General features: G+C 50.7%; 2 protein-coding genes and 1 long non-coding RNA gene across 3 annotated transcripts; all 3 read right to left on the bottom strand.

Moving 5' to 3' along the window:
- Positions 1-509: 509 nt before the first annotated feature.
- On the bottom strand, positions 510-6,486 carry LOC108639807. Its single transcript, XR_003916146.1, has 6 exons — positions 5,226-6,486; positions 3,751-4,750; positions 3,044-3,147; positions 2,587-2,656; positions 1,831-1,840; positions 510-642 (listed from the first exon to the last, which is right to left on the bottom strand). It is a non-coding gene; the product is annotated as an uncharacterized LOC108639807 (long non-coding RNA).
- Positions 6,487-12,635: 6,149 nt separating this feature from the next.
- MEPE (matrix extracellular phosphoglycoprotein) lies at positions 12,636-17,391 on the bottom strand. The gene is made up of 6 exons (XM_029959290.1): positions 17,332-17,391; positions 15,727-15,780; positions 14,872-14,964; positions 13,530-14,761; positions 12,926-13,433; positions 12,636-12,872 (listed from the first exon to the last, which is right to left on the bottom strand). Exons 1-6 carry the CDS (start codon positions 17,389-17,391, stop codon positions 12,636-12,638), a joined length of 2,184 nt encoding a protein of 727 aa, XP_029815150.1.
- A 2,951-nt stretch (positions 17,392-20,342) lies between these two features.
- IBSP (integrin binding sialoprotein) lies at positions 20,343-25,132 on the bottom strand. The gene is made up of 7 exons (XM_018084491.2): positions 25,104-25,132; positions 23,990-24,054; positions 23,860-23,910; positions 23,661-23,732; positions 23,414-23,470; positions 21,373-21,471; positions 20,343-21,074 (listed from the first exon to the last, which is right to left on the bottom strand). The coding sequence occupies exons 2-7, from the start codon at positions 24,041-24,043 to the stop codon at positions 20,475-20,477; spliced, it is 933 nt and encodes a 310-aa protein (XP_017939980.1). The 5' UTR covers positions 24,044-24,054; positions 25,104-25,132; the 3' UTR covers positions 20,343-20,474.
- Between the last annotated feature and the right edge of the window lie 212 nt (positions 25,133-25,344).

Here is a 25,344-nt window from a genome sequence, read left to right as displayed (position 1 = left end):
ATGCAACATATTATGAGCAAGGGCCTGTGACTAATCACCCTTTCTTGCCATACCCCCAAATTCGTCTTTAAGGTTGTATGCAAAGTTGCCCATCTGCCTTGGGCTGCCTTTTTCTCCCAAAGTGCAAACATTATCATTTCATCATCATGCAGCACAGGATGCAATCCTCATTGAAAGAGGGAAACAAGTAAAGTGAAGGTTTCAAAGAAGCAAAAATCACTCTTTGGTAGGTCACAAGGCATACGTACTCTGAAGGTGCAGGTTCCTCGTCCGGTGATCTCCGTACTTGAAGCACTACATCAGCCGCTTGAGACTCTATGCCAGTCTCTTCATACTCTATCTCAGTCAGTTCAGATTCTACGTCAGTCACTTCAGACTCTACGTCAGTCACTTCAGATTCTACATCAGTCACTTCAGATTCTACGTCAGTCACTTCAGATTCTACGTCAGTCACTTCAGATTCTACATCAGTCACTTCAGACTCTACGTCAGTCACTTCAGATTCTACGTCAGTCACTTCAGACTCTATGTCAGGCACATCATATTCATATTCATATGTTTCATATTCATAACTGCGCAGTACAGGGCTGTCCAACAGTTGCTGGCTTCTTGGTGTAAGATTTCTCCCTTGTTGTTCATACCCTGTAAGTTAATTTTGGTAAGTCAGATCTATCATTTACTCTCTCTTTTTCCCTGGAACTATCCTTCAAATGCATTATTGTAAATAGTTTGTAATGGGTCCTATTTGAAATGGACACTATTCAGCTGGGTTACAAGTAATCTCAAACAAAGTAGTTTCCTAAATATTAAGGCTGAACCCTTCCACACATTGAGACTATTCTGCTACGGAAACAAAACATTTGCTATAATCACCCTACAAACAGTTAAAACATGACCTGAGAGATTCTCAGTGTCCACTGAGATACACTACCTGTGAATAAATATGCCCCTATAAAGGGAAGGTCTCTCACACTATTCTTACTAATACGGTCTGCTGTGATCCTGTGGTAAGGAATGGCAACAATTGCTGTGTGATAGGGGAGAGAGGACTGCAGTCAAGTTTCCAAGGAGCATGGTGATGTAGCACATACACAAGAAAAAGGCTTGGCAAAACAGAGAGTGCTTTGTTCCGAAAGTTTCAGAAGGGATGGAATAAATGCTTAAATCTAAAACTGTACATTCTGGAGCTGCTGTGCTTCCTTGTTGCTGTATGATGCTAAACTGTTGCCCTCTTTTTGTCTGTGTTAAATGAAACCTCCCCACTCAAAGGCACTTTCTATCAAACGAGTCTTATTAAGAACAGTCCTTGGAAATTATAAAAACACTTGAAGCAGTGTCTCCCTAGAAATTGCCATCATCTCCCTCCTCAGTTAAGGTAACTTGAAAATGGAGTTTTATCACCCAAGTTCAAAGGAGATCAATTTTTAGTGGCCTAGTCTTTAACATCTGAAGGATCAAGACCTACTGTTCACTTTTTAATTCTCAGAAACCGCATGCAACAATGATCTCTGCAACTCCTGTGTCCATGTAACAATAATCCAGCACTAATCAATTAAAATTACAGAAAATGTCACCAAATTAAAGTTATTTCCTGCAAGAGCATTCAGCTACAACTTCTGTTGCAGGGATATTCCACTGTGTCTGATAGCAGCTAGCAGACACAGATGAGATCCATTCTCTAAGACATTGGCCAGAGGCTTTAGCACTGTCCTTTGCCTTCTGCTAAATGCAGTTTCAATCCCTGGTACTAGAGATTGTTGGAAAAGACAAACAAAAAATAATGATTACATTTAGGACAATTCCATTAGCAACTGGAAAAAGTCAACTCACCTTCAAGAAGCTTCACCAATGCATATGGGAAGGGAGAGAAAAGAAAATACAATTAGAATACGGTGTGCATGCCTGGTGTTCCATACTAACACCAGCGCAGTGAAGCAGTTACGACAGAACAGGCAAAGAATGGTAGGCTATAGACTTCTTATTTTGGTTAAGAACATTAAAAGTAATAGTCAGTTAGCTGTTGCCCTGAAAACAAGCAAGAGGGTGCTGCTAGTTCTGCTCCCACTGATAGAACGGGGTAAAATCAGAGACAGTTTAATAACATCTGAACACCCTTCTGCCACCTCCTATGTTTCAGATCTCTAACTGGATTTGACCCAGAGGTGTATCTTTCTCTCTTTCTCCCAAATGGGAAAATTCAGCAGTGATAGCCATAAACAATCCATGTTAGATGAACGGCTGCTGAAGAAAGGAAACCACAATAGGGGTTTGGAGTAAAGAATTCAACTTTGATGTTGCATTGGCACCAGGCTAATAGGACTTGGAGTATCTGCAATCAGTCAGTATCTGCTAGAATAATAAGGAACCCACAGATCTGCCAGTGCCATCTTGGCAAGGGTTCCTCCCTGTGTGTACACCCCTGAGAAGTGACTTGGAGGGACGTGCTAGTTGGAGCTCCAAAGCAAGGTCTGTGCTCAAGCCAGCTGCCCGTGGCATCCCCCATCAGCCAGTTGAGCTGTGCAGATCCCCCTCTGTCCTCTTTGCCCTCCCATAAAGCTGAAAGGATAACAACATGTGGATCCTTACCTCTGAGTAGTCATCTATCCAAATTGGAGAGCTAACAGTACCTACTGGCCGTGTGCTAGAGAGAAGAGAACTTGAAAGAAAATGCAGCCATTAATTTCACTGTGCATGGAGGGTTAGCAACACATAAAGTGTCAGAAATTAAAACATTCCCTTCTCTGATCTAGCAACATCCCAGTCCAGCAACACAATCATTTCAGGAGCTTTTATGTACTTCAAGCATTTCAGTGTGTCTCAAGCCACAGTGTAAGATCCATTCCTTAATTTCTTAATGTGATAAAAAAGTTTTCTTCTGGATTTTACTGGGTTTTTGGATGGGCTTTTAAAAACAGACCGGCCACTATATTCCAGGTCTGAATTTTTCACACAGAATCAAGCAGAACTCAAAGCCTTGGCAAAAACCTCTTTCTACCCTGTGTCAGAAATTAGACTTTAGAAAGTTACTTTATCTGTCACATACCCATCATTATCTCTTGGTTCCTCTTCATCATCACTCGTCAGTAGCACAACTGAATTGTCTGCTGCACTGGAAACAAGTGGGTGCTCCTGGTTCTGCTCCCACTGCTGCAATGGGGTCGAAATAGAGGCAGCTTAGGAACCACATGTAGCCTTTCCTCCCTGCTCCCCTCTTTCAGTTCCCTAATTGGATTTAGGCTGGACGTGTTTCTATCCCTCTTTCTGCCCTAAACAGGTAAATTCAGCAGTGATGGCCATAAACACTTCATATTAGATGAACACCTCAGTGACCTGGAGAACCTTAAACGGATGTTGCAGGTAAACACTTAATATTTGAGAAGTCAAAATCTTCCTGTCCTCTCCTGTTCTTTTTCTTTAAATCCCTGGCCTGTATGATGAGTATCTCTGGAATAACTTCCCTTTTAAATTGCATCTCCTTCTGTTACATTACCAATGACTGGTAAATTTTGTGCCCAAGTTCTGGAGCAACAGGCTCTTTTAAATTACTTTTTCACTACAAGGGATACTTGGAAGTGTTAATGTGTTCAGAGGTGCATTTGACTGGTAACTCTGTCTAAAGTGGTAAATCAGAGCTGTGTTTCAACCCTTGAGGTCAGGCTCCCTAGTTAGATGCCAGAAGATAGGCCCGGGAGCACATGAGAAAACTAATTTGACTGCAAGATGGACAGAAGTGTGCCATTCATTACTTACCACAACAGAATCATCACCAGTTAGATCAATGACTTCAGGCTCAGCAGATTCGTCTGTGAGATCTATGATTTCGTCAACAGCTGAAAAAGAGAAATGGGCTGTCACTGTGGAACAGGCTGAGGTAGATTCATTTGTGCCTTGGGTCTCTTCTCTTCAGGAATGTGGCCAAAATTTCACTCAAGCTTTGCCCTCAACAGTCCACAGTGACCATTACCATCCCTGTTTTATCACAGGTGGCAGCACAAGAGGAACAGCAGCTGAACTTCTCACACAATTCTGTTGGATAACAATATCTTGCGGGAGGTACACACCAACAGATGATTCATCTAACATAGGGTAATGTTTATCAGACAGAAAAAAAACCCAAAACAAAACCCAAAGCAGAACCAGAATCATAGAGGGTATCATAATTTTACAGTACCATGCTGTACATGTTCCCCTGAGGGATGGGGCACAGCTACCTTTTCCTTATCTTCTTCCAACTTCAGAGATCTCATACTTAGTTTGCCACCCTCTGTAGTGGCAGCTGTGGCACCTGCCAGCTCATCAGAGTTCATTCAGATGTCTGAGCAGCACTTGAGGACCTTTGATACACAGCTCATCTCCCTCATTTTAGCAGAAATTCTCTCTCATTCTCTTTCAAATGAAAGCATGGAATCTCTCTCATTTTAGTGGAAAATGTATCACAGCTCAGTAACAAACCCAAATGGTTGTGAGAAGGCTTGTTGTTTAGAGATGCCATACTAGGCACTTCCTAAAATCCCATGTTTCCCTTCCTCCCCAGTAAAGGGCCTAGAAACTGGCAAAAGCATATGTTCAGCTGTATGTCAAACCTCTAGAAGCAGTTTCTGTTCTTACCAAGGTCAAAAGAAAGCACATGACTGTCTTCGAGGTCTATTGGCTCTGCTGCTGAAGCTTCACCGGCACTAGAAGCCAGCAGCCTGCTTCGTTTCGGAGCTTGTCTGGAATTAACGGCTCCTCCACGGCGCTTTCGCCGATTCTAAGAGAGAACAAAGTCTTAGCATTTTGTGTGGGAGTAATATTAACTGGGCCCTCATTTTTGCAACACCAGTGAAAGTACACGAGGATACAGAAAACAACTCCACAACGGCTGGAATACACACTGAATGGTGCTCTGGGTCATTCCTACCTGAGCCCATTGCATCAAGGAAAAGACATCACCCCTGATCTCTTACCAGTTGCCTCACCAGGAAAAAGCCTATCCCAGTGGCTTGCAAATAAGAAGACTAGTTCACAATTCTATCAGGCTGTTGCTCACACTGTAAGAATTTCTGAGCTATTGCTAGCACCCCAAGAGATTCAAAACCTTCAGTATCCCAGAACATGAAGTTACATAAAGTTTTAACAGGCTTATCTTCCCGTGCACTTGCTAAAAACTCTTGAAATCCTTTCTAGAAGTACCCCAGAAAATATATTTCAGAAATCAGATTTGCATTGAGTAGTAAAGTACTTACTGTGCTCATGGTGTTTTGTGATCTAAAACCACTGGAAAAGTCAGTGGGACAAACACCAAAAAAGGAATTTCAGGGAAGTTACAGCAATCGATCCCTTAGACTCCTTAGGCAGAACAGTCTACAAAATCCTGATTTCTAGGAATCAGAGAATGATGTTCTTCCGAACCTATCAGAAAAGAAGAGAGGAGATTACCTATCTGGAATGCCTGTTCTCTTAAATACCCACACATACTCTAAGATTCCCTTTGACGAGTCACCAGTTTCTGCCCAAAGCTAGAGGGGAAATCTATGAGTCTGGTACTTGAGTCCCAGACACCTGCAGCTGGACTTGAAGCCCAGAACAGCCCCACAGCATCAGAAACACTTTCAAAGATCATCTACACTCACCTGTTCAGTTAGTTGAGAATTTTTCTTGAAAATTATCAGCAAATCGCCTTCTGTTCCCACCAGGGACAGAGAAGACAGAGGCTCTGCACCTGCTTCCCAGCAGAGTATCCGCCAACTGCCAACTGTCGATGGAGTGTTGGGCTCCTGACCCCTCCGTGCGGACGCCCGCATGGCAACCGTTTGGTAACATTCCATGTTCCGGTAGCCGGTGACCTCGTTGCACCCTCGTGGAGGCCCAGAATGCTTTGGCTTGGAAGGGACCTTGAAGATCATCTGGTTCTAACTCCCCTGCCATGGATAGGGACACCATCCGCTAGACCAGGGTGCTCAGGGCCACATCTATCCTGGCCTGGAATAGTGCCTTCCAGGGATGGCGCATCCACAGCTTCTCTGGGCAGCCTATTCCAGTGTCTCGACACCCTCACAGCTCTTCCTAACATCTAATCTAAATCTTCCCTCTTCTGGTTTAAAATCGTTCCCCCTTTTCCTCTCACTCGCTGCCCATGTGAAGAAATCGCTCTCTGCCTTGCCTATAGGCCCCTTCAGCCACTGGAGGGCCGCAGTGAGGCCTCCGCCGGAGCCCGTTCCTCTCCAGGCTGGACATCCCCGGCTCTCCCAGCCTGGCTCCATAGGAGAGGTGCTCTGGCCCTCTGAGCATCTTTGTGCCCGCTGCTTCCTTGCCCCTTCGTGCCGCCCCGGCGGGCACATCCCGCCTGTGCCGGGTCGGAGCCGGGCGCAGCCTCCGGGCGAGGCCTCACGAGGGCAGAGCAGAGGGACACGTCCCGCTCCCTCCGCCTGCAGCCCGAGCAACGCTGCAGCCTTTCGGTGGGTAAAGAAACCCCACCAAAACCTCCCCTCCCCCGTGAGAAAATTAAACCCTTTCTTAACCTTCTTCCTCTGTGTTTATTACTCTGTTGTTGAAAAGACTCGTTTTAAATTTAACCCTAATTAAAAGCAATTAAAATGACACCAAACTTCCCTTCCCCCCCCAACTGATGAAAATCTAACAATTTAGATCCTTATTTCAAGTCTCTAAAGTCTTGAAGTTTTCAAGTGTTCAACTGTTCCTCTGCTGAGCATTTCACAACAGGGTTAGGAGTAAGTTTGCTCTGCTTCTGGGGACAGCACCTTCCCCCCCAAGGCCCTGCTCTGCTATGAAAGATGACACAGGAAAAAAAGTGAAATTAAAATTCCATTTTCTTTCTAGCCAGTCTGCCACTGGCCCTGCATTCAAAGGGGTTGGCTGGATCTCTTGAGAGTGGCAGCAACCCTGTCTCAGCCCTGCTGGATGCGGGATGCTCCTCAGCTTCCGATCCCATGGGCACTCTCAGGTGGGGGGAGGATGGTGGCAATTTATCCAACACTGCAGATAGCATAAGGATATTTTCAGATCATGCTCTATGTGAGGAGGTTCATTTCTTACAAAAATTTCTCTGTTATTACAACTGTTGCTTTTAGGTCAAAATGTTGAGAGTTTAAGGATGGTTGGGGATGACTTCCCCATTTTTCTCCATCCTGTGTCTGGGAATTGAAGGAAACTCATTTCAGTCATCATGTTCACATCCTTCATTCCTCATATTTGTTGCTGGTTTGAGGTACTTAATTATTCATATATTAAATATATATTTGGAATTGCTCTAGCATCTTAACATTTGTATATCAAGCATTAAATCTCCTTTAGGATTTTTTTTTATCTGAGCCCTTTGGATCCAAGATTTTTGGAAAGCAAGTGTTTAAACTGGATTTACTGGAGTATGAAACATCTCATGTATTAAGGCAGGGACCCTGTCCACTCACACTCCAGGTGCAGCAGAGGTTGGCTGAGTGGAACCAGCACCACTTGTATTTCAGGGTGGGACTGGATGGCTTTTATCAGGAATGTGTCATTAGGGGCAAAGGAGGAGAGAGCACTAAGGAAAAGGAGGGGTAGCTTTTAGTAAGTTGAACATTTGAAGGCTATCAGGCTTGATCTTCCTCAATGCTGCTAATGATCACAGCAGGGGGCTAAAAAAATGTTTATTGTAAGATCCAACACTTTTTAACTAAAGCCACTATTGAAAATACTCATCACTCAGTGGTGGAAGGGAGGGAAATCTCTTGCCCCTTCTCTGTGCATCCTACAAAAGCTGAAAAGGCCACATACCTGTTCTATCTCCTTCCATGTGGACCAGCTTTAAAGCAAGGCATAAAACCTCTGAAATACCCCTTGCCTTTCCATTTCATGAAGGAAGAAGTTTACATCTAGTAACTTCCAAAAATAAAAGGTTAATTATAGCCAACAGCGTAAACTAAGCCCAGATTGAGCTGGCTTCTATATTAATCACCCCGGAAAAACAGCATTGGGATTTTCACTGATGGCTATGGTTTGCCACCATTTTTTGTCAGAAGAAAGCAACTCATAAGTGAGAAATGCATGGTTCACTGGCCAGAGGTTTTCAGCTCTGTACTCTCCCAAATCAGGGGTACTCTGGAGATCAAAGCAAGGGTCATAAAATAATTTAAGAAGGGTGAATGTAGTATAAGATGTCATATAGCCTGCTGCAGAGTGATCACTGATGACAAGAAAAATGTACTATGATGTGAGAAAACCCATTTGCCACCTCAACTGGGTTGGTACTGCTTCTCACTCTTTGAGTCACTAATAACGAAAATGATTTTGAGCTGTGGGTAGACAAACAACTGGACTCCACAAGGCAGCAGAGGTCCAGCAACTAGCTCGGTCCTTCAGCCCCATGACCATGGCTGTGTTTGCCCACAGGGGTCTGCCTATGGGCAAGTTGGTTTTGCTGCCAGGGCGACCCAAGTGCAAGAGGCCTGCATCATTCTCTCGGGCTGCCAGGGACATATGGTGGGTTGTTGATGAGAGGGAGCGTGACACCTGGCTCCCCACACAGCTCAGCACAGGGATAGGATTGCACTCCCCAAAGCAACCCTGCATAGCAGTCCTTCTAAATACACCATAAGGATGCAGGGAAATAGGCAAGGATTACCAAAAGAAGCCCCGAAAAGATGATCATATTCACTTATAATAATTTTTACTAGTGCCACTGAGAATTGCATTGCAATTCATGTGTCAAATTGTGCCTTTGCTTGACTATAGCAATGGTTGTGACCTCGGAATACATTTCCCAATGTCTTAACGGGGAAGTGCTGGTGGATGGTCTATTAGAGAAATACATATTGAGACAGTTTGAATTAAGTAAAAACATTTTTGAAGCCCTTGGTGGGAGGCAGTAGTGAGTGGCTTGTTCTGCAGAAGAAAAACTCAGGTAGGTTTCTTATTGCTGGGACTGATTTGCACCCTTCTCAATGGCACTAAGTGCTTCTCTTGGCAAAGGATGGAGGCTTTGGAGTATCTTCCATCCTCCAAAAATCTGGATGTGCTCAGGGTCCCTCCAGTTGCCCAGGTTTGGCTGTCAGCAGGAAGGCTGAGCACTGGGAGGAGGGGTTTACTGGGGTCTGGGTGGTATTTCAGTCCATGTCAGTCCCTACTCCTTGGCACGGGATGATGGTACTGAGTAACTACAGGAGGTAAGGGGAAAAATCATTATTCTTCTATAGCTGTGTTCTTCTTCTTTTGAGAGGTGCTGCTTTCAGCTGCTCCCTCAGGCAGTCTGCTTTTGCCCTCTTCTGAAAAAACATGGTGTTATAAGGGGGACTTGTGTCTCTCAGGCTTGCCTCCGCTGTCCCTGCACAGCCATGAAAGTATCTGAGCGCTGAGCAGAGCTATTGGTGATGGGCACCACTTGGCCTGCTCTGCACAGTCGGTGTCAAGCTCTGTACCTAAAAACATCCAGTTCAAAACTCCTTTTTAAGCTCAGTGCTAAAGGTTGGTGCCCAACACCCTGTTTGCAGTACCCAGCTTCTAAACCTGTAAAAGATGCCTTTTGGACTGATGCTTGCCCCTTCAAATGGTTCCTCAAAGCTCATAATTGGTTTTTAGACTTCTTTTAAGAAGCATTGTAGCAGTTCTTAGCAACTTCGTTGGCCTGAAGCAGTAGCATGATAGTGAAATTGGGCAGGAGGAGATCACAGCTCTGGAAGAGGTAAGAAGGCTTCCTCAAGGGGTGTAATACCCAAAGGCTGAGTTCAGCAGGTTTCCTCAATGACGATGCTGCTTCAAGATACATCACTGGAAAACCTGTGCAGCTGTGTGTGCTTTGGGCAAAGGACCCGACCTGAGCCTTGCCCAGCTGGCCTGCTGTGGCAATCCCCAAGCAGGAGTCACAGATCATCTGGCTCACTTGACTCACAGGGGACCTGATGCCTTTTTCATCCAGCACCTGCTTTTTCTAGGACTGCTGCATGTGCTGGCACATGTGCAAAACCAACGTTAACAGAAATCCACTTTTGTGAAATCTGAGGGGTTTTCATTTCCACAGGTGCTGAAGAAAACCCTCAGCACCTCATATGTGAGAGCTTTTAGGCTCCAGAAAGCAGAGATAGCACATAATAATGGATGTTTCTTCTCTAAGCATGACATTTACCTGAATAAACAACCACCCATACTCACCTGGCCACATCCCCACAATTAGCATTTGTAAGAGTAGCTGAGATTTTTAGGGACAATATCTTTTTTGCTCTGTACCCACAGAAAGTACTTATCACTCTTCACTCCCCACTTTGATTCAATACTGCAGGAAAACCTTTTCCCTGGGAAACTCTCAGTTTTTCTGTTCAGTGGCCACTTGTGCTATTTGGCAGGTGAGTTTGGAAGAGCAGAGCCAGGTACCTTGGTGGTGGTGAGGAGAGGGTCCAGGGTGAGCATGCCAAAATGCTGTGTGCCCCCAGGTGTAGAGCCAGAAATTCAGGCACAGAAATTCCAGGTGCTTTAACAGTAACTGTGCGAGGAGGTAATGCTGGTTTATAATTATATGCCATTTATACCTGAACGCGCCTGTTTTATACTTGACCTTGCCATTCAGGCAGGTCTCCCTGGGAGCTCAGGGAAGCAATGGGGCAAGAGGGCAGCAATGCCCATCAGGCAGAACTGGGCATCATTCAACAGGCACAAAACATTCCCACTAAAAGGCTTTTTATTCCACTAGATGGTGCTCAGTCCTTGCTTAGGGATATTGCTTAATTGTGTGGGCAAGGATGCAGTCGAGACTGAGGATGGAGGTGACTGGGCACTACGCCGGGGTCCCCATGGGGCTGCAAACCCACCAGTTCCAGCCCTGCCAGTGGTAAGACCCCAAACCCACCCTCTTCATATGCCAGGCAATCCTGCCGAGCCTGAGTTTCCCGTAACATTGCCATAGCCCATCAGACTGGGGGTGTGATGTGCTGTGGCAATTCGGGGGTGTCACCCAGCCCAGTCTATCAGCAGCCCTGTAGCCCCTTTCACTGTGAGCCAGATGGGCCAGCACAGAGGGTCCCTGAGCCTTTGGAGGTCTTCTGGATGCTGCCCTGAACCTGGGAAGCTTCAGGCAAACCCCTGCCACAGAGTGCCTCGGTCTCCATGTCCCTGCAGCACTGCCACCAGGCTACCTGGGCTGGCTCCCCTGGGGGCACCAGGGCCTGGTACCCTGGTGGGGGCAGAGTGGGCACATGCAATTTTTAATCCTTTCTGCTGGAGACCGTGAGCTGTAGCAAAGAAGAGCCCCGAGAGCTGATGCTAACTGACAGCACCAGTGAGATACAGTGTTATCCTGGTCCTGATGGTTCCAGCATCAATCAATTGTGCATGATCCCTGAGACCCAAGTGGCCCAGAGAAGTTGTGGATGCTCCATTCCTGTAAGCATTCAAGGCCAGATGGAGCCCTGAGCAACCTGATCTACTGGGTGGCATCCCTGCCTATGGCAGGAGAGTTAGAACCAGATCATCTTTAGGGTCCCTTCTAATTTAAACCATTCTGTTATTCTACGGCCCAAAACAGGATCTGCCACTTCCCTGTGTGCAGTTGTGCAGAGGGCAGGGGAGCAGGCACTCTCTGGGTACCTCACTTGCATCGTGGCTGCTCCCACCCCCTCCCTGCATGGGCACAGCGCTGGTTGGGAGTCCCCCAGCACGTGCTGAGGCAGCACCTCCGCCCCTCAAGGCTCAGCACCAGTCCCACTGTGCCACTCACTCCAGCGCGCTGCCGAACATGCCTGTTTTAGCAGCTTCTTGGACAGAAAAAGCAACCTGCAATTGCATAAACAGTGATTAACTTCAGACTCCACCGACGGCATGGCTCCAGCGTGTCGAAGCACAGCCTGGCTTGCGTGCAGGGGCCAGCGGTGGGAATGGTGGCAGGAATGGCGGCGGCACGGCCAGAGCGTTACGCTGCTGCTGGAGGGACAGTGTGGCCAGCAAATGGTCAGCGTTCCAGAGGGCTCAATGGGGATTTCTCACTGCAGGAGATGGATGAGCCCAGGGGGGTGATGCTCTTGTGGGGCTCCCCAGCAAGCCCTAATTGCCCAGAGAGGCAAGTGGCCCTGGGCAGGATCTGGTGGGGTTTGATACCCCAAGGGAGGTGTGTGTAGGGCTTGTTGGCCAGATTGCAGTCCCACAAGTGATGGCTGGGCCAGGGATGTGCTGCGGCCAGAAATCTCCTTGTGCCCAGGGACCAGCCCTACCTCCAGCATTTTGCTTGTGGCAGAGTAGCTGCCCGAAGTCCCACTGCAAACATCAGAGTCAGCAGATCCTCAGGTACAGAAATGCCTTTATTTCTCCAGTAGGCTGGAAGTGAAACCGCGAGGACAGAGGCTTTTTCTCACTGTTTCTTTACTTGCTTCACATCAGTGCACAAACAGCGCTACCCTATGCCATGTAGCATGACTGCTGTTACATAGCTGTCTAGCACAGCAAACCCATGCATCCCTGCTGCAGCACCACATGCAGCCTCCCTCAAATTAACAGATTACATGAACCAGTGATTTTTGGCTCCTGGGCTATGAAGCACCGCTTGCCCCCCGGCAACGTGCCCCTCACCCAAGCAAGAGCAGAGGCCACAGCGGGGATGCCAAGGGGGGGAACACGACATGTGGGACCCCCCAGCTCCACCGCTGGAGCTCGCCGGGGTGAATACCGGCAGCCCCTTAGAGAGATCCCTGGATCCAGCGGCCATGGGGGTACCCTGGGGATCCCCACCCTGAGGGCCGAAGTCCTGTTTGTCCACTGTCACTGTGGGTGTCCCGCTCCCCCTCGGAGGACTGGCTGCTGTCAGCACCCCCAAGGCCAGTGTAGGGGCCGTGGGGGCCGCCCTCTGCCCTGCCGAGGGAGTAAAAAGCCCGCTCGCGGACATGAAGCTCATCGGCGCGCTTCAGCTGGTCCACCTGTCTGCTGTGGCCCAGTGCTGTGAACGTCCCCGGTGCCCCAGTCCGTCCACCTGTCTGCTGTGGCCCAGTGCTGTGAACGTCCCCGGTGCCCCAGTCCCCAGCTTTCTGCCATGGTGCCCAGGGAGGCGGCCACCCCCAGCTCCCGACACTGCTGCCCCAGTCTCGCCACCTTGCCCCCTCTCCCGGCCCTTGCCTGCTGCCATGCTGCCCACATCTTGCCGTGCCTGTGGAGTGGAGCTGCCCCCTGCTTTGGTGGCATGCGACCTGCCCCCCGCATCGCCACCATGGCTGCCAGCCTTTGTCTGGGCCCTGCTCGGTGTCTGGCTGCTGGCTTTCCCGCTTGGGGATGGTGGTTTGTCTGTCCTGGGTGTCTTGTCCAGTCCTGCTCCCCCTGGCCAGACCCTCACCCCTGCCCCAGGCTGTCCCTCCCCGCGGGGCTTTGGGGTGGCTGGTCTCATTTCCCGACTCCCTCCTTTCTCCACCACGGTGCTCCTGCCTGCCTTCCGGCTGCTGGCTGTCACTGAGGAGGTGGTGCAGTCCCCCTCACTCACCCCAGGGGAGGCCGTGGTAGTGGCCAGGTGGACACTGGCTCCTTCAGCTGGGACAGTGGTCACATGGATGCTGGCTCTTTTAGCTGGGACAGTGGCCACATGGATGCTGGCTCTTTCAGCTGGGACAGTGGCAGTGGCCTCCTCATCATGCCCCTGTTGGGGGGTTGTGGTAGCCAGATGATCTGGCTTCCCCTTGAACGTCTGCCCCTCACCTCTCACCTCATCATCATCTTTCCCACGGATGCTGGCAACTGTGGGGACAGTGACGTGACCACCAGTGACTCTCCAGGGGACAGGGGTCACCAGTCCTTCCCCATAGCCACCAATGGTGGTGGCACCTTCCTCATCCTCTCCTGTGGGATGTGCATCCCTGGGTCTGCTGGTGACGCTGTCCCCGTGGCTTGGGGTGGCTGTGGTGGCCAGTCCTTCAGGCTGCCTGCGAGCAGGGGTGCTGTCATCATCACCACCGTCAGGTGCTGCCGTGACACCCAGCCTGGGGAGGGGCCTGCTGGTTCCCGCAGTGGCGGTGCTGTCATCCTCACTGCCCACAGTGGCACCGGCCTGGGTGGTTTCTTGCTCCCCCACGTGGATATTGGCCCTCCCAATGAAGATGTTGACCTCATCATCCTTGCCTGGAGAGACTTGGGTGAAGCTGGTGGTCCTCGCTGTGCTGCCCAGGTTCCCACGGGTGATGGTGACACTGCCCGAGTCGGGGATGTAAGCGTATTCATCCACACCTGTGGCATCAACTTGGACGTCCTCTGTCTTCTCAGTGACGGAGGCAAGAGCAGCACCTCCCATTCCCGTGCCTCGCATGACACCCTCCTGCCCTTGGCCAGAGACAGTGGACTCACCACTGCCCTCATCCCCTGCCCCTCCAGTGACAGGGGCCCTCTCCCTCCCATCTGTCATCGCCCCCTCTGCAGGAACCACTCTGGGGGCACCAACATCCTTGTCCTCACTCCTGATACGTGACCTGTTCCCCACCACAACCTCACTGGGCTGTTCACCCCGAGAGATAATGGGAACATCACCATCAACTTCAACCACCAAATCCAGATCACCGCTGCCCTCTGAGCTGGACGGGGTGGGACCTGCAATGCCGACACCGCCACGCGCTCGCGTGCCAGTGCCAGGGCGAGGACTGGGAGCATCCCTGCCAGCGCCTGGGGAGCTGCGGTTTTCAGGCCTGAGGACAATCACATTCTCTATTGCTTCAGTGCTGCTATTGTCACTGTGCTCTGGGGTCGTCCTGGCCTCTGGCAGCTCCTGCTTGGCATTGTCCTCATCCAACCGGCGGCTGGGGATGATACTCTTACGGTCAGCCTCTTCTTTCTGTGCAGTACACACAAGGGAGAGGTCAGGGTCAGCCCTGGTGACAGACGGCTGCTTGGGGCCCTGCAGCCAAGCCAGGGTCCCACCGTGCCACCTGGGCACCTCCTCACCTTTATCTGCGTCTGGTTCCTCCGCGTTGAGAATGAGTAGACGTATTTGAAAACGTAGAAGCCATGCTTTGCGTTGCAGCCTTTCAGAAGTATCTGTTGGGGAAGAAAATAACCAAACCTCACAGTTTTCTTATGAAATGGATTGGCAGATCTTCCCTTGGTGTGCGTGGCATTGAAGCAGCGTCCCAACAGTACCCACTGAGACCCCAGGACAGGCAGGAGCCCTCACCCCCTCATGGCCACCAGCATAGGCAGAGATCTGGGCAGGATGCATGTTCTCATATCCTGGGTTCTGGTGCTTTTGTTTTCCCTTGGGCTCATTTTCTGCCTGTGCTTGCTTTCAGGAGCTGTGAGTTTGGATTTTTTTGCAAGGTGGCTTAAGGCTTGAATAAACAACCTGGTTGATGGTCCCATCAGACATGAGTTAAGGGACTGATGGCAATCAAGCTACTGGAAGGACAGCAACTGGTTTCCAATAGGGAAAGCCAGGCATTTTCTTCCATACTACTCATTTGAATTATGATACTGATGCATTTTACACCAAAACACTTTGAAAAAAACCCTGTAGCCATTGGGCCTGAGACTTTTACACCCTCACCTGTGGGGACACCAAGCATTTGTGCTCTGGGGCTGGGCAGGGGCAGAGGAACCCCTTGGGGAGGAAGCCCTTCCCTCACCTGAGCACGTCACACCTTTCCCCACCCCTGCTCTTAGTAAGAGCTGTTCACATGCAAAGGCACTGCTGGTCTCTTTCTCCATGGATCACTGGGGCTATCCTCCAAAAGCAACTGTTTCTCCCTGTGCCTCTGGTGCAGGGCACCCCATGGGGTCTGGATGAGGCAGGAGGGTACATACCCGGTGCTGTCCCACACAGTTCCCAGAAGCTCTCCCAGACAGCGGGGGTGGCACCTGTGGGTAGCAAAACACAGACAAGAGCTGAGGCATCAAACACTGCCCCAGCATCCAGGTGGCTCCCAAGCCCCACTGCTGGCCACCCACCCTGCCCAGCATGATAGGTATGCCAGAGTGATCAGGGAAGGGTGGGAGAAATGTATTGATAAGCCAATAAATTCCCAGGCACTACTTGGGGTGCTGGCTTAAAGGAAGCAATAATAGGAAAGGTTTAAACCCCATTTCCAGGGTCTGAAAAGTATTGCAAATTCTGCTACAGCATGATTGGTAGCATCAGTAGCATTGCACACTACTTTTCATAGGGTATTCTTGGTCTGCAAATACCCTTTTCTGTAAGTCTGCTGCAGAGTATTTTACTGCAGAGCAGTTTTAATACACAGCACCACTGCTGGCATCTGTGATGGGAGCCTGGAGCTCATTAGCTGGTGGTGTTTCCCAGTGTGTACTTGCCAACTGAGCAGTAACCTCTGTGCTCTCAAAGCCAGGTTTCCATACATGCTTGCAGGCTTACAGCTCTCCCTGATTATCCTGTCATCTTTTGGAACATATTGGCCATCCCTGCATCCCTCAGGCTTGGGGCACTTGGTGATGGGAGTATCCTGTGAGTCCCACCAAGCCATTTCAGGTGTTCCCTACATGCCAGAGGGGGAGACAGGCCCATGGAGGGGAGTTCCCTTTGATCTCAGCAAAATTAGTCACTGAAACATCCCAAGTCCAGCTGAAATGGGTAGAAACATGCCCCACAGTGTTAAATAATCCCAGGTTATTCCATTGTTTGTGAACAGTATCAAAGACTGGATTACAGCCCTGATCAAGTAGCAGAGTATTAACTTCTGTGCCCCTATCTGAAAAGTAAATCTGCACTGATTTATTGCCTTTCCCTGTGCTGCCCTACTACAGACTTGGTTGTGCAAGCTTGCCCTGGGGGCTAAAAGACACACAGCAGGGGTCCAGCCCTCAGAGAAGATGTGATTTCCCTCCTCCTTACCTGCCAAAAAAGCAAGCCTTTTCTAGGAGCAGACTTTCGCTCTAGCTGTGTATTTAGTGTGTTGAGCAACAATTGTGCAGGACAAAAATGGCTGCTGTTTTATTTATCTTAGTTTGCCCTTTGTTTTAGTTATATCAGTCAAATTTTCACATTAGGAGACCTGGAAAGTAACTGCAGGTGCCCCTCTGACCCCTGTTACCCACATGGGTAAGATAAGCATCCTTTCTGCACCTCAGTTTTGTGGCTCCACTCAGGCTACTTCCAAACCAAAAGCACCTGGCAGATCCAAAATCCACACAAATCAAGGCAAAAAGTTATAGCCACCCAGACTGGCTCTTGCACAATGCCCTGATTGCTAAGCTGAAGGGACATGCTCAGCCACATCAACACTAATACATATTTTTCCTGCTGGGTTCACCTCTGCGGTAGCACCTCAGTCCCCTCCCCAAGAACCAGAGGTGTTACACGCAAGTACAACTCATGTTTTCCTGATGCTGAAAGCATGCTGGGTTGCACTGGATTCAGCAGCATGCTGGCAATCTGGGGAGAGCCATACTTACAGGTGTTGAGAGGGCTGTGCTGAGCAGGCACAGGCACAGGCAGACCAGGGCTGTTTTCATCTTGGGCTGCTCCTGGGGACACAGAGCGAAGCATCACTGGAGTTTGTCTTCCTAGGACTTGTGATCCCCAATGATCCCAGTTAGCAGCAACCTAAAAGCTCCTGATATCCCAAAGCCCTCGTGGCAGCAAGGTTTTCCAGCAAACCCTGCTTTCCCCAGCTTTGTGGTGGCCTCTGACATCACCCTGCCCCTCTGCATTCCTTGCAGCAAAGGTGATGCTCTCGCCATGTGCAGAGGGCAGGGCCAGCAGCACCAAGTGGATGCTCTGACATCAGGTACTTCCTAACTCCCTCTGTCAAAGCAGCTTGGGTGGGTATTTGCAATAAATGATCCACAAAGCCACTGCAGGCTAAGCTGTTCAGTCATAAGTCTGAATTAAGAAACTTGCAGGCTCTTTTCAAGAACACTGATAAATGGCAGGAGGCAATAGCTCTGTTGGCCAGTAATTCTCATTTCACCCAACCAGCCTGGCTTGGGCTTGCAGGTCCATCCCAGACTCTATATTCAGCCATACAAGCATTGCTACAGGAAACACCAGAAGGAAATTCATGCGCAAGGATCAGCAGTACAAAGCAGTGTAGGCTCAAGAGATATGCACAGCCGAGGATTGGGATGTTCCCGTCCCCACTGTGGCTTGCCTGGAGCGAAAGCAGGAGAAGCCCTGTTCAGGGAAAGCAGAGGTGAAGGGCTAGGGAGAGACAGGGCAGGAAACTAGGTAAGAGGATTACCTTTCCCTGTCGGAGGCAGATCCCAGTGGCAGACCATGGAGTGTATGCCCCCTTTGCTGAAATTTAAAGTTGGCCCCAGGTGCGCAGAGCCAATCAGCTCCTGCCCAGGGACATTTGTCAGCACTGGCAGCACCCGCAGATAACCAGGGGGAGTAATTTCCAGCTAAAAATGTGTTTGTGGTGAAAGACAGCTATCAAATGTTCCACCTGGCTGGATAAACAGAAAGCACAGTTTATAAATATCTGTTCTGAAGGTGAAATTGCTCGATGATTAGCGTAGATCTTAGTGTGGCACACAGCCAGCTTGGTTATTGATAAGAGGGTGTGCAGTGGGTCTTGGCATGCTCATTGTGACCGACATGGGAAAGCCAGAGGGCTGCAGAAAGGGAAGGGCAATATCCTGAGCCAGGCCTGGTCCTGGGCATGACTGTACATCGCAGGGCAGCATTGGCCAAGCCAAGAGCTACCACCACGCTGTAGCTTCTGACACTTGTTTTTGGGTTTCAACCTCAATACCTCTGAGCTAAACCTGTGCAAGTTCAAAATAGCAGGGTGGCAAAAAATTAAAAAAAAAGGTATTTTTCCATGCACTTCTTGCACAGGTCCCTTCGAGCCCACCTTTGCTATGGAAAGGTGCTACAAAGATGTGTATGATGTACATACCCTTCTCCTCCCCACCTCAAGTTTTGGTGGCACTGCTGGTCACCTATACCCTTGCCAAGAGGGGTTCCCCCTGCTGCAGCCAGCCTGGCTCAGCTGCTCAATGTGGTGATGGTGACAGCAGCTCTCATCCCACTCTGCACCAGCCCAAACCTGGGAGCTTGCATGACTGCTGGATTAACACCAGAAATGTTTAAACCAACAGCGTCCAGCCCCAGGTAGGAGCAGATCTCAGAGCCAGCTTGAAACTTGCCCTTGTCCTGGGAGCTGCAGCCAGATGCTGCCCCACAGGTACCAGAGCAGCCAGCCCGTGTGCCTTGGCTCAGGGAGGAGAGCTTTTGCCAGGTGCCTGGGGGGCTGACGCACACAGGACTGGGCTACGTGCCCTGTGGGAGTGGGACTCGGCCCCTGGCAGCGCCAGGGCCCTTTGTCCATGCTGGTTCCCTGACGTCTTTGGGCACCCCCTGGGGATGTGGATGATGGGGCTCTCATGTCCCTCCCACCAGCTATGAGGGCATGCAGGGCTCCCCAGTGCCACCGTAGGGATTTGGCCCCAGGGGTGCCCACCCTGCAGGCAGCACCTCCTGCCTCCCCAGCATCTGCAGCCTGGCTTTGGCACAGAGAGGCAGTTTTGTACAATGCCCAGCAGTTTGCTGCTGTGAAACTGGACTCATTTTGCAGTCAGACCTACACTGGGAGCTGAACACAGGTTTCCTTTCTAGGAGTGCGAGAGCAGCATAGTACCTGCCGTAAACCTGCCATCATTATTCCCAAATGGTGGCACCTGCCTGGAACCCAGGCAAAGTCATTCTCTGTAGTGCTGATCCCTAGCTACACAGGGACATGCTGCTATTGGGAAGTAACTGTGAGCAGGGATCCTGGGGACTGCAAGCCAGGCAGGCTCATCCCTGATGCAGGAGGCAAGTGGATGCATCACTGTCTCTAGGACAGCCATACCTTGCCCTGGGGATGAGACTGTGTGACAGGGACATTTTGGGCTGCAGTACTGGTGTTTAATGCACACATCCAAGGTGCCCAGCCCGTTTACCTGTGTGCCTGGCACAGGGATGCAGAAGCAAAGCCCTCATTGCAGGGGCATACATCTACAGCTAGTGATGCACAGAAAGAGAAATTAGTGTCTTTACCTCTATTAACATTGCCTACTGTGTGGCCAGGCCATGGGAGGCATGCTACCGAGGAATGGAGCATGTGGTAAAGTTATCACTGGAAATTCATGTCAACTCTACATAAAACATGGCTGTAAACCCAAAGCAGTGATGCTAAAAAGCATCCTTTCATTTTTCAGAGAGGACTCTACAGAGGCTTTCCAAGTTAGCCTTTTGTTCCTCCCTCCTTTCATATTCCAGCATCTGAGCTGGAATAAAAAGATTCAACCCTGAGCAGCATGAGCACCTGTAACCCGTCAGCCCACCAACCACTGTGCTGCCCCACTGATCCCAGCAAATTTGGCAGCAAACCTTTCATCACCAACAAGCTCAGTTCGGTTGCTTTATTTCATTTCACTTTGCAAGATACAAAAAAAAAAAACAACAAAGCCTGGGACGGAGCCGGCGTGCATGGCAAGCTGCCTGGCATCCCCTCTGGCGTGCAGTGGCTGCAGTGAGCCTTCGGATGCACCTTCCTGAGTGGCATGGGGCAGGTGGGGGGCAGCACCAGGGATGCCCCCCAACCCGCTCACTGGCTGTAGTAGTAATCCTGGCCGTACACGTCGTAGCCGTGCCCTTTGTAGTAGCCATACTCGTCCTCATAGGCCCGGTAGCTGTCCCCGCGGGCATACTCGTCCTGCTCCTCATACCCACCCGCGGTGGTGCCCTCGTCCCCCCGGCTGTGGTCCCTGGCCGTCACATCGTAATCCCACAGCTCCCCAACTGTGGTGGCATCTGTGGTGGCGTCTGTGGGTCCCCCATCTCCCACAGTGGTCGCCTGGGTCAGCCCCTCTTCATCGGTGGTGCTGGCGATGGTGGTGGCTTCAGTTTCCTCCTCTTCCTCCTCCTCTTCCTCCTCTTCTTCTTCTTCTTCCTCCTCCTCCTCTTCCTCCTCTTCCTCAGCTGCACCAGTGCCCTCCTCAGCCACTGCAGTGCCATTGCCATGAGGTCCATCAGCCCCCTCAGTGGTGTTGGTGCTTGTGCCATTGATTCCATTCTCGTTCTCATCTACTTCTTCTTCCTCCTCTTCCTCCTCCTCATTCTCGTCACTGTCTTCATTTTCAGAGTCTTCCCCCTTGCTGGCAGTTCCATGCCTAACCCCCTTCAGAGTCCCTTGGCAGTCCTTGCCCTGGCAGGGGGAAGATAGCACAGCATTACTTGGGTGTCAGGAGGCTGCAGCTCCATGTGACAAGGGGCAGGCATGGGCACAGCTGAGCATCCCCCCCACACCTTGTATGGCAGGACTGTCTTTTTGGGGTACTCCTTCTAACCCCAAGTTAATACCCAGAGCTTGGTCCAGCCATGGGTGTCTTGCACAGCAGCCCCCCAAGGCAGAAAGGGGGTGGAAGGCACCCATAGGTGCAAGCAAACATGCAGTGAACATACCCCTCCCCCTGGGTGCTCCCCTCCAGCTCCCCAAACCACACCTGCTGGGGAGATGCGACGTCTCCTCCCAGCCCACCTTGGCAGTCCCCAGGGGCTGCTCCAGCAGGATGGCCAGCTACCTTGGTGCCAGCATGAAATGGCTCCTGCAAGGACAGGGAGAGGACAGGGCAGGGGGTCAGCAGCAGGAGCGGAGCGCAGCCCTCCCAGCAGCGAGGGGGGCACGCAGCATCCCCACACAGCATTTGGGCATTGCTCTGAGTTTCCTGCTTTCCCATGGGTCTTGTTCCAGACTGAAATGGAGAAGCTGCAGCAGGGCAGCCGGAGCTGTGCAATTAAGTGGTGGTGGCTGGAGTCGGGTGTTCCCATTCTGGCTACACATTTTGCTTTACAAAGCATCTAAAGGTTTTCTTTTGAAGTCATCCCTCCCAGTTTCCAGTAAACAAAGAAAGCCACAGGCACACTACACATGGACACACTGCACGTCATATGAGATGGTTAGTGAGAGTGTGATGGCTCAAAGCCAGGCATGAGCCTGAACCCCACCAGCAATCAGCCATTGAGCACTGCTTGGCCCCCGAGACCAGAGTGGGGCTCCCAGCAGTGTGCTCTGCTAAAAAAGGCAATGAATATCCCAAATGCAAGCAGAGCCTGGAGCAACCACTCATGGGGCAGCTCACCCAGTGCCCAGCCTGGGAGGAGGAGCACGTTCCCTCTAGCAAATGAACCCTGCCATGGCAGGGAGACACAAGGTCAGTGTCATCTCTGCCCTGGGCAATCCCTGCTGCTCACATGCCAAGACCAAGGACACTTACCCTGGCATTTTGGGCAAACTCAGACCTTAGAATACGGGTGCACGTGATGCCAGAGAAAATCCAGGCTGTTTTCCTCTCCAATGGGAGAGCCATCGAACCGCACGGTTCATCCAGCTGTGCCGATGGGAGCAATGCTCCCCATCTAGTAGCTGATATAATTGGTCTTTACATACCTATAACTGACCTTTGGGCCTTTCAGCACGATTTCTCTTGCTGACCAGCCCCTGTCAGTATTCCTGCATGGGAACAGCCACTGCTCTGGTTCCTTGGAAAGGAAAGGGGCAGCCCCAAACAGCAGCTACATTCCTGCATAACTCTTATTTTCTTCCTGAGGCTGCCCAATCCCACTACTGAAAGTTATCCCTAGAGATTGCAGTGGTAGGGAAGAGAAACAGGCAAAAAGGGGCAAATTGCAGGGAGGTGCTGATGCTGGCAGAGGTATCTGGGGGACAGGGGCCACCCCATACTGTACCCCAGCCCCAAAAAGGCCTCCAAAGGGGGTTTTAGTACCAGAGTCCCAGACTTTTATTAAATTATATATAAAAAAAGAAGGAAATAATAAAATATGTGATTAGACCTGACACACAGGTTTCCAGGCAAACCAGATCCTTCTTTCAAAGCACCCATGTGCTGGAGACCACTGGATTATTTTTGAACATTTGCAGCTCAGTGAGGCACAAGAGACCTTTGTAATCCCTTGCATTTAATGCTGAACCTGGGTGAGTCTCACAAATGCAGAGGTGCCCAAGCTCATATTGATCGAACAGACAGGAGAAGCATTACCATCTGGACTGGTACAAATGGGCATTTCCCAATTTTCATCAGTTTGTGTCCCTCCCTCCACACACATAAGTGCAGAGCATAACTGTGTTTTCCATAGTGATCTTGTCAGCACTGTGGGGGCAGCACACCCTTAAAGAGGACGGTAAGAGGAGTTCCTAACAGCACTTTCTTCCTGCCATGAGCCTCCCTGCTTCTGCCTTTTGGCCTGTCTTGCTCCTTTCTGAGCCACTGAAAATGGAAACCCAGAGCATTTTTCTCAGGGTTGTTTGGTGCATCCCCCCCACAGGAATAAAAAGGACAGAAAAAAAGGAAAAAAATCCACAATAAATAATAAAATAAGCCCCAGAGTAGAAAATCCAGTTGCATCCAGAGCGCAAGGCTGTGGGCGGTCAGCAGCCACAAATGCTGATGAGCAGAGACTACAAAACCAAAGAAAGTTCCCAATTTCCCGTATTTGTTTTGCAAGCTGTTGGTTTGCCATACTCACCCCCCCTTCCTCCTCCTCCTCCGAGCCATCCCCCTCTTCCTCAGATGAGTCACTGCCCTAAGAAGAGGGAAAACCAAGTGGTAGGCGAGTGGGTGGGTTTCTGCTGGCGTCACAGTGCGAGGCTCTGTGCCCAGCCCCGCAGGCCAGGGGCAAAGAGGGCATAGACCATGCCTCCCAATCTCATTTGGGCCAACATCCCTGCATTTGGTGGGTGGCGAAGCATCGGCAACCCCTCCGAAGCACCCACCTGGTACCGTCGCTGCGGGGGATACACATAGATGTATCTGTACAGGTAATGCCGGTGCCTGTTCTTGAACACCTACCGGGAGAAGAAGGGGGTAAATCCCATCAGTCTGGGGGCTTGGGTACAGGAGCGACCGAAATGTGCTCTTCCTCAAGACCAGCACCGTGTGGGACTGGGCGCGCAGGGTGGGGGGAGACCCTACCGCGTTTTCTTCCGAGTCATCCAGCTTGGCTCGCCGCAGCCAGCTCTTGACCTGGGGGAAAGGGTGGGTTGACACAAGCCCCACACCGGCCCCGGCAAGGACGGGGTGTCCCCCCCTGCCTGGCACTCACCGAGAAGGCACACGCCATCCCCACCAGGCAGACAAAGACCAGGACTGTCCTCATGGCTGCTTTCTCTAGGAACAGTGAAACACATTGAGCGCTTGCTTTTCAGCCTCAAACTATCCGTGTGTCTGTGTCCACATGGATGAGCAGGGAGAAGAAAGGCTGACCTCCAGCCACCTCTTGATGGGATCTCCCAACCCCTCCCCAGACCTAAATCCTTCCTTTATTTTTTTTTTCTCCATGAATACATCATTTTTCAAGAAGCCACAAAATAGCAGAAAAGTGAGTTTCACCACGTAGTAGATGCACTGCTTTCTCTGAGCAGGACTACTCACTCCTGCTTTCCCATTGCCTTTGAGGGAGGGGAGAAAGCCAAGCCCCACCAGAGATGTGACAGGAGTAACTGGGAGCACTGCCCACTGTGGCCGCCCTCCCACAGCCCTGAGGTCTGCCTGGGCTCTGCCCAGGGAGCAATGCTGCTGGGAATTACACCACAGAGAGTTTAACCTCTCTGAGGAAAAATAAATGAGCAAACAAAGAAATTAATATAGTTGCCTTCTGCGGTCTGCCATTGACAAAAATAGCAGTGGCAAGACACCAAGGCAAGGAGCCCCCTGTAGGCATATCTGGGAGGGGGCTTGGCTCTGGGCAGGTCTGAGCTGCACACCCGAAGCACCAAATCCCAGCCTGTCCTCCCCCATCAAGGAGCAAGAGCACATCCAACTCTTCCCGCAGCATCCCAGCCTTGCCCCAGGGAGGGATGCTCCCGGCATCCCCCCAGACTCAGTAAGGCCCACTAACCTTCCTTTTTCCTACCCTTCCTCTATCTAAACCCACCATCAGCTGTGCTTGGAGGGAGTTGTTATTAAATTCAGCTGCGCTTGAAGTTTGCTTATCTTTGTTTAACTCAGGCTTGAAAACAAGTGGCCACAAGCTTCCCTGACCACGCAGCAAGGCTCTGGATACTCATCCCCTCCACCCAAGGGCTTCATGAAGCCACAGACCCAGAGAAGGACAAAAAGCAGCATCCAGCCCTGACAGCGAGCTGAGCCCCCCCATCCTCCCACAAAACGCAGACAGCAGTGCACAAAAAGACTGGAAAAAGTCGCAGGAAGCTTACCCTTCCACAGCACCGACAGCTCCCCACAGAGTCAGCTGGCACAGATTTCCTCCTGCTGCTGCCCTGCTGGGATATAAGGTCTGGTTTTGCCCCCCCCAAGCCAAGTCACCGCCCTGCCCGGAGTGACGCCAGCCCACCGCCGTGCACCAGAAAACCCCAAAAACTTGAGCGCTGGCAGATTTGGTGCACAAACACAGCGCCCCGTGCCGCTGCCAAGCCTGGGGAGGTTTGCACTGCGCCG

This window comes from Manacus vitellinus, unplaced genomic scaffold, assembly GCF_001715985.3.
Source record: "Manacus vitellinus isolate BGI_N305 unplaced genomic scaffold, ASM171598v3 scaffold_0_pilon, whole genome shotgun sequence".
Lineage (NCBI taxonomy): Eukaryota > Metazoa > Chordata > Aves > Passeriformes > Pipridae > Manacus > Manacus vitellinus.
Note: the sequence above shows the minus strand (reverse complement) of the source record. Positions and strands in the feature narration are given on the sequence as shown.